Source organism: Elephas maximus, chromosome 13 (assembly GCF_024166365.1).
Source record: "Elephas maximus indicus isolate mEleMax1 chromosome 13, mEleMax1 primary haplotype, whole genome shotgun sequence".
Taxonomy (NCBI): Eukaryota; Metazoa; Chordata; class Mammalia; order Proboscidea; family Elephantidae; genus Elephas; species Elephas maximus.
Window position 1 is genome coordinate 32890468 of NC_064831.1, and position 8732 is coordinate 32899199.

Sequence of the window (8732 nt, forward strand, 5' to 3'; positions counted from 1 at the left end):
AGCAACTGGAAAGGAGGATAAAACTGTTGAGATCAGGAATACCTTTCTAGATGCTAAAGATTGTCAAAAATGTGTTGTAAATCCTAACCCCTATACCTGTGATTATAATCCCATTTGGCAATGGGTTATGTTAATGAGCCAGTATTAGTAGTGTGTGTCTTGAGTCAGTCTCTCTTGAGATTTATAAAAGGAGACTGAGGAAGCAGAAATGGGAGTAGATCCCATGTCACATTAAGGTCACCAAGGAGCCTAGGAATAAAAGCTGAAGAGACTAGTACCCTCCCCCAGAGCTGACAGAAAGCCTTCCCCTAGAGTCAGCGGCCTGAATTCAAACTTCTAGCCTCCTAAACTGTGAGAAAATGAATTTGTTAAAACTACCCACTTGTGGTATTTGTTAAAGATAGGTGTTTGAAATGCCGACTTGACATGCAAGTGGAGATGTCAAGTAGGCAGCTGGATAGACAAACCTGAGTTCAGATGGTATAGGCTAGGAACACAAACCAAGAAACTGAGTATCTAAGGATAGTAAAAATAACTTCCAAGGACCAAGTTCTAGGATCCTCCAACACTGACAAAGGTCTGTGATAAGGAAGAACTAGCAGAGGGTGCTCAGTGACTTAAATAAAATGAATGCTGCAAATAGACCAATGTATTTATGAACAAAGTCACTGGTAATCCTGACAGCAGTCACTGCCTTGGAATTGGGGTAAAGTCCAATCACAGTGAATTAAGAAAAGGAAAAATTGGGACTCAAATATATAGGTTAACTCCTTTGAACTTTGCTCTAAGGGGGATGAATAGGGCTTTATCTGGAAGGATATGAGTAGAAAATTTGACAGAAGAGAGCACCTGAGTCATGAGCTTGATTAGACAAGGATGGGACCTAATGGTCAAATGGAAAGGTTGTCTTACCACAATTCATCCAGTGACAACAGGGAAAGCAGAGAGAACAAACACATGCATAGGTGACAGGACACTAAGGAATGGGAATTTGTGAGTTTTTTTCTCATCTACTTTAAACTTCCCGATTACAAGCAGCAAGACCGTTGGATAAGCAAGAATGGGGAAGTTGGAAGTTTGAGGATAAATGAGGTGATAAAGGAAATACTGGTACCAGTAACCATCATTTCCTTAGCCATATTTATCTTCATAGGTGCACAGCAGGATATTTTATCTAAATAATCAGTTCACTTCGCTGTAAAAAACCAGCTGCCTTCTAGTTGAACTCATGGCAACCCCTACGTGTGTCAGAACAGAACTGTGCTCCATAGGGTTTTCAACAGCTAATCTTTGGAAGTAGAACATCAATATTTCAAAGATGCCTCTGGCAGGGCTCGCCTTGTGGTTAGCAGCCAAGCAGAGGAATGGTTTTATCACCTCACTTTACTATATAAACCCACCGGCTATCAATTCGATTCTGATTCACAATGACCCTGTAGGACAGAGTAGAACTGCTCCAGTTTCCAAGGATGTAAATTTTTATAAAAGCAGGCTGCCACATCTTTCTCCCGCAGAGCAGCTGGTGGGTTTGAACTAACAGTCTGGTAAGCAGCCAAGCATCTAACCTCTACCCCATCAGTCTTAGTTATCTGATCTAGTGCTACTGTAACAGAAATACCTAAGTTGACAGTGTTAAAAAGTTTATTCTCAGTTTAAACCCAAAAAACAAACCCATTGCTGTTGACTCCAACTCACAGCAACTCTACAGGACAGAGCATAACTGCCCCATAGGGTTTCCAAGGAGTGCCTGGTGGATTCCAGCTGCCGACCTTTTTGGTTAGCAGCCATAACCCTTAACCTCCATGCCACCAGGTTTTCCTCAGTTTAGGTGGCTAGAAACCCAAATTCAGGATACCAGCTCTAGTGGAAGGCTTTCTCTCTTGGCTCTGGTCCTTGCCTCAACATCTGTGGGCCCGGTGTGCCTTGGAGATCTCCATGCATCTTGGCATCAATCTTCCCCTGGGTCTACGAAATCCTCAGCGCAGGGACCCCAAGTCCAAAGGACGTACTTTGCTCCCGGCTCTTCTTTCTTGGTGTACTGCTAACAAAAAGGTCAGTGGCTCGAACCCAGCAGCTGATCCACAGGAGAAAGAGGCAGTCTACTTCTGTAAAGATTTATAGCCTTGGAAACCCTATGGGGCAGTTCTACTCTGTCCTACAGGGTCACTATAAATTGGAATGGACTCAACGGCAGTGGGTTTGGTTGGTTTTGGTTTCTCATCCATTTACCTGTAAGGGCAGTGGGTGAAAAACTTCCTGACCAGGTCAGAAAAGTTTCACTAAAAAAGTTCGACAACATTTGATTTACCAAACTGTTATTTAAAAAGAATGTTCAGAAACACAGCATCACAAATAAGATCTTTTATTTGTTACCATTAAAAATCTGAATTTTAAACAGATTCTTGAACAGGTGGCTCATAGCCATCAGCTCGTTCAACTTTAGCACCTGTCTCATCTCCAGTAGCTTTTCCAGAGCTACTACCTTCACCATGAAGCTCCATGAGTTTTCCCACTACAAGGAAGGAAAACATTTTGTTAGTTACAGCACAACATATTTTGAAACAATGGTCCTCAATACTTTGTAGGCATGACATAGGAAACAAAAAAAGGGCCATTATCTAGCCTCAAAAAAAAAAAAAGTCCCCAATTTTGTTCTTTCAGGAACCTTGTGAATTTCACTTACATTCAAACTTGGGCTTCTTCAGCATTTTTACTTTTCTAACAAACACATCATGGAGAGGATAAATAGACTGGCAAGCCTTTTCTATGTCTTTCCCAATGCTGTCTGGAATCCTGCAAACCACCAATGAAGATAGGTCAGTAAGGAAAAGTTCTGGTGCTCACATAAAGTGGTAAAGCAATGTCCTCTGAAAAGAGAGAAGCCTTAGAATAAGCCCACACATATAAACGTGTGACACCCACCTCCTTAGTCCACATAAATCCTCACTAAGATAGTCTGTTACTGCCCCTCACAGGCAAAGGTGAAATGATCTGAATTACGCTGCTGGTTAATGGTAAAGCAGCATTTAAGCGTTCTGAGTTCTAAGCCTAAGGTCTTTTCCGTTACACCGTCTTAGCCAACTGTATACTGAATGGGAACATCAGAAAAATGCAAGTTATCACAGGACATCAGCTGGGACCGAAACAGGTTTTCATCATTTATTCCCATACATTACTGATGGCGGAGGATTTCTATTTGGCATATTTTCTAATGAAGATGAAACCATTTCTTGCCCTTTAAATCTTACTGCCACAGACACCTTCATCAAAGAAAAACAAAACAAACCTTACCACGTTTACTGATGAGCACTTCGAAGTCACTTAAAAGGATATATAGCAAGGAGGGTTCACAGACAGGATGTAAACATATGTCTGACACCACTCTGAGATGAAAGTCAGGGTTGTACTGCGTGAAGAAGAAAAAAAAAATGACATACTTACAACTTATTGACCACTTCTTTCAAGTCATTTGTCTGCACTTCTCGGGTCATGATCTCCATCATTTTCTTCCGGATCTGGCGGACTTGTTGATGCTGAGCATAAGATGTTTTCCGAATCTGATTGTTGCGTTTTTTAGTAAAACCAACACAGAACAGACGAAGCAAATAACCATCGGTAGTCCTGACATCAACATGTGCTTCAATCATGGTCTAGGGAAGAAGTCAGGTATCACAGGCTTTAATATTATCAATTTTTATCCCTCAAAATCTAATACATTAAAGCTTGAATATCAAGTACTCATTACACAACACATCACAACATAAACATCCAAAGAATTAACACTTCCTTTATGAGAACTTACCAATAATTATCCCCAATCCTCAGTATCCCTCATATCCAATTAAATAAACATCAAGTCCTCTCAACTGCCTCCCTCCCCTGGTAACTCCTCTATCCTGACTATCACTTATCTCAACTGCACCCCCCACCACACACAGGCTTTAACTCCACCCTCGCCCCCAAAGTAATTGTACAACTTGGCAAAGTAAGAGAAAAACAGATTCTGAGAGGAACTGTAGGACTCTATCTGGACATCCATACTTTACATATTCTATCTTTTTAAAAAACGTGTTCTGAATAGGTTAAGTACTGCTGTAGTAACACTGAGCACACCTTTCTCAAAAAAGTCCTCTACGTTTCGCCAACGTAGAGCCAGGCTAAGGAGTAAATGTTCAATTTCACAGCTAAAATACAATTTTTAAAATCCGTGTATTAGCAGCCATAATATCATTTAAATTTACTAACCAAAAATTATCTTAGGTAATGACAAAAACTAAGTTGCCTTCTCTGTACTCTGTACATTTTATACCTTAGCTTAAAAAGAAACACACCAATACCACTAAAGCAAAGGGACCTTAAAACAGTTCCACAAACGAAACCAAAAACCTCAGGGGAATGTCAGAAATAAATGTAACGGTCTAATCAGTATTTATCATTTGGGACTGAAACATTTTGTCATCACTCATTCCCATATACAAAGTATCCCAAAACCGGACAGTTAGTCAGATCAGTAGTCTTCTAAACCTACGTAATTATTTCCAGTAACACTAATGTTTACTAAGTGCTTTCTATGAAAGTGTGCTAAGCATCCTTACAACTCCACGAGATGGTACTTTTATCTCCATTTTTCCAAATGAGGACACCAAGGCTTAGCAAAAGAGAACACAACTGGGAAATGGAGTCAAGATTTCAACCTGACACCAGGTTATAAATACTGCCAGAGATCATCAAAAGACTAGCCCAATAAAATTCACCAGAATTTGAAGTCCAAAGGTGTCTGGAAGACATGCAGAACGTTACATAGTCCTCAACCGGCCACTAATTCATGCAACAAACAAACTCATTTTAATGATTTAAAAAAACCCAAACCCACTGCTGTCAAGCTCCCATTTTAACGGTAAGCCAGTATTAAATCTCGGACACATTTTTAACAGATAAAAGATGAGGCTCACAGCTTGCTCACTGCTATTGCTCAAGCACAGAAGTGCTAAGTCCAGAACCAAACTTCCGAAGATTTAAAACTAAATCTAAACCTCAATTTCATGATGTGCACCTTCCTATCATTACACCACGGCATCACTGATCTTGAGCTCCACAGCACCATATACTCTACGGGTTTGAGCTCACCTGCCATTTTTTCACCATGGAGCACATTTTGTCACGGGTAAGGTCCATGCCATGGAAGTTGGTCAAGCAGTTTTTGCCCTGAACATCCTCAGTAATTAGCTTGAATTTTCTAAATGCAACTTCATCGTTCTGCAGGTCAGCAAGGCTCACTTCAAAAACACGACCCTTGAGGCCATCAGATGCAATTTCTACAAAACAAAAATCAATTGTTTTATTAACATTAGGAACCACATAAAGACAAGCCTACAAGATTTTCATTAACAAGAGTTTAAAAATTTTTAAAGGCCTTAAACGTTACAACATCCATCTAGACAGCAATGATTTATTGACAGTGCTATTAGAAGCTCAAATCTATGCATATTTTCTTGATAAATCTAAAAGCACCATCTTGCTTCTACAAGTGTTATATCAAAAACAAGCACTCATATCCCAAAAAAAGCAAACCTGTTGCTGTGGAGTCGATTCCGACTCAGTGACCCAGCAGGACAGAGTAGAAGTGCCCCAAAGGGTTTCCAAGGAGCAGCTGGTGGATTCAAACTGCCAACTTTTTGGTTAGCATCCGAGTTATTAACCACTGTGCCACCAAGGCTCCAAAAATAAGGACCACAGGGGGGCCAAAGCTGTAATCAAGAGCTGACATCTCCCTACAGTCTTCCACTACAGGACCAACAGACCAAGAAGCATGCTACAATATCCATTTCCCAATTAAACAAAAATATAACCTAAGGTTAACATACTCACTTGTTCCTTGAGTCCTTGTGACTAGTGTTTTCCCAATATTTCTTATATTGAACATAGCCGGTGCTTTCACATCATACCAATCTTTCTTAGAAAATGGATCAACCCTGGATTTAAAAAAAAAAAGTTTATGGTTTACTGCAGATCACGTGATTGAGAGTTTCGTTTTATTTTTGTCACTCTGAAACCGCCGTTAATACTTCCCCTTAATATTTTAAAAAGCTTACTGGCACTTACATGCTGCAATAAACTATTTTCCTCCCTGTGAGGTGAAGGAAACGCATGGATAACCTCTTCCCACTATGTCGCACTGTGCAGACTACACATTTTGATCCGTCACAAACACTCACATTCCCTACCCCATCGGTTCTTCCACTACACAGGTATCGCCTCCAAGTAGGACGCACGCCTCGTGAACTTTACGTGACCCTTTTAAGGGCCCACAGGACCTACTAAGAGGCCCCAGATGCCACCGGGCCCAAACCCAGGGACAAGAACAAACAGCGACTTCCTAAACGCCAACAACTGGAGCGACAGTTAATGTCTGCGGGACTTACGCGACCTAAGAGCCCACGATAAGGAACACGGCAGGCTCGAATGGTGGTGGCAATCAGGCTCAAACGGGTCGCGTGCAAGGCCCAAGAAACCGGGGTAAAGCACCCGTCCCGCCTCCATGCAGCACCCAAACCGGCCCGCCGGGAGTATACCGACTGGGCACGGCCTGCACAATCCGACCGGCATCCGCACCATCCGGCCTACGCCGCAACCCAGAACCCACCCGCCGATTCCAGCAGTACCCCAAAAAGCAGCGTCCACGACAGCCACCACTTACACTTTCTTCTTGGCTCCTTTTTTGCCACCTTTTGTAAGGCGCTTGTTCTTGCCGACCGCCATGGTGCTGCTCAGAGAGCCAAAAGGGCTGAAATGCAACTCGCGCGAGAACTTAGGTGTACGGGCGGGGCCGCCGTATGCGTGACCTTCGGTCTCGCGCTACTTACGGCCTCAGGAATATTGCGGCAACCGCGAGAGGCTCTCCTCCGGCTATAGCTGTGACAGCGCCATCGTGTGCTTGGAGACCGTGCAAAACGCCGCGGACGGTTCGTCGGGAGGCTGCGCTCTTGAGGCGCGGGAGCAGGCGGCCTGAGGGTTATCTGTGGTCACTGTGGCTCTGACAACCGGAAGTAAATTTCCGTGGAAGGAGACAGCCGCTCAGGATCTTTCAAAGCTGAGCTCACCATGTAACCCTCCAAACCTGTTCTCGAGAGTATGGGCTTTGGAATTATTCAGCAGATCCAGATTCAAATGCTGGTTTCAACACGGTTTAGCCTTGAGATGTCTCTACACTGCACTGTCCTCATCTGTCAAACGGGGATAATAATGTTATCTAACTCATAAGGTTGTTAGTAGGATTACATAAGTATAACTTCAATGATACTGGTAGTATTTTGCTTGTTGATATGAGTGCTGGTTAGTTAAGTATGTTATCTTTTGAATATGCATCAGTCTGTACTCTTATTTGTGCACTTTTCTATCTGTGTATTTAAAAAGTAAAGTGAGCTCTGCTGATTGTTTCCGTAAGGGACAATGGACCCAATGTTCCCAGGTAGTAGTTTGATTTTTCAGGAAAAGCTAGAAGACCCTTTTCTTTCCTCTTTTTTAGTGAAATCTCCAAATTTTTCGATTTTTGCAACTAGTCCAAATTTTTTTTGGTAAATTGTACGGGTTTAAGAAAATATCCTGGCTAGATGTGACCTGCCAGCTTAAGTGTGTAGCCCCTGGAAAGCTTCTGGGCCTTAGAGGCTTGGTACTCAGCCAGTGGTATAGGAGTTCCCTTTTCAAACTTCCCTTCTGGCTACTCCAGTGTCCAAAGCGGACACGAACTCCCGCTGCCTCCAGCAAGCCTTTAAATCTTGTCATCCTTTGTCCTTCTGGCTACTGTCCTCAGTCTCCTACTACTCCCACCAACCAAGACAGTATCACTAAATCTCTAATCCAATCCTGAAACCTTTCAGTAATTCCATAAACCCCACTTGCCCATAGGATAAAGTCAAAGTCCTTAGCTGGGCCTGTGAAACCTGTCTTATCTCACCACATCTTAGCCTGTACCATATCTAATACTTGCAGCAGCCATAAAAAAAAAAAAAACTTTTTTAATTACACATTAAGGACCAACCCAGCCATATCACCTAGAAAATTTATAACTCCCTGAACTAAACAGGGAATTTAAATTGCCTCCATTCCGTTATCAGCAGGCAAATACCCCTGCGTTTTCATGCCAGTTTGAATGCCTTTCTTCTTTCACTAGGAGATTGATTCCCCAGGCAGACTTTCTCATATCTGTGGCAGAAGACCTAGGACTACTTAACTTGCTGGTGACTATTGATTAAACATGTCCCTCTCACTGAGAGCAGGAGGGTACACAGTGCAGTCTTTTTGTTCATGCCCCATCTCTTAGCACACAGTAGGTCCTCAAAACATTTGTTGAATGAACAAATAAAAAGTTAGATGACATCAGTAGTGATTTCCAGTCTTTTGGGTTTTATGGATCAGTCCAGATTTTCAAAATAATTTCAGGAACTAACACCACTACAATTTTTAAATTTTGTTTTTAATAAAAACAAAAACAAACAAAAAAAAACTGCTATTAACTATCAGCATCATCTAATTTTAAAGTTATATCTTGACACCCAAAATAAAAAGTAAAAGTAAAGACCAAATCCTCTTAAAAACTCAGTTCTGGGAAACAGAGCCAACATGGCGTCCTAGACAGATGCATCATGCTGTCCCTCTGCAGCAAAGACCAGAAAAACTAAGTAAAACAGACAGAGACATCAGTCCTGGAACCCCAAGCATGAAATGAAGGGATA

The 8732-nt window shown here is 42.0% G+C and overlaps 1 protein-coding gene and 2 non-coding genes across 3 annotated transcripts; all 3 read right to left on the bottom strand.

Annotated features, from left to right (window-relative positions):
* Window positions 1-2343: 2343 nt before the first annotated feature.
* Window positions 2344-6806, bottom strand: RPS3A (ribosomal protein S3A). The gene is made up of 6 exons (XM_049852549.1): window positions 6698-6806; window positions 5869-5972; window positions 5128-5315; window positions 3442-3650; window positions 2684-2793; window positions 2344-2512 (listed from the first exon to the last, which is right to left on the bottom strand). The coding sequence occupies exons 1-6, from the start codon at window positions 6757-6759 to the stop codon at window positions 2391-2393; spliced, it is 795 nt and encodes a 264-aa protein (XP_049708506.1). The 5' UTR covers window positions 6760-6806; the 3' UTR covers window positions 2344-2390.
* LOC126057655 (small nucleolar RNA SNORD73) lies at window positions 3098-3164 on the bottom strand. Its single transcript, XR_007512729.1, has one exon. It is a non-coding gene; the product is annotated as a small nucleolar RNA SNORD73 (small nucleolar RNA).
* On the bottom strand, window positions 4395-4467 carry LOC126057642 (small nucleolar RNA SNORD73). The gene has a single exon (XR_007512717.1). It is a non-coding gene; the product is annotated as a small nucleolar RNA SNORD73 (small nucleolar RNA).
* Window positions 6807-8732: the final 1926 nt, after the last annotated feature.

Excerpts from the sequence above, each read along its gene's own strand:
- RPS3A (XM_049852549.1), bottom strand. The coding sequence starts at position 6,759 with ATGGCGGTCGGCAAGAACAAGCGCCTTACAAAAGGTGGCAAAAAAGGA. Across the intron at positions 5,316-5,868 it reads CACAAGGACTCAAGGAACAA|AAATTGCATCTGATGGCCTC; the intron begins GTGAGTATGTTA and ends TTTGTTTTGTAG. Across the intron at positions 2,513-2,683 it reads GAAGAAGCCCAAGTTTGAAT|TGGGAAAACTCATGGAGCTT; the intron begins GTAAGTGAAATT and ends CCTTCCTTGTAG.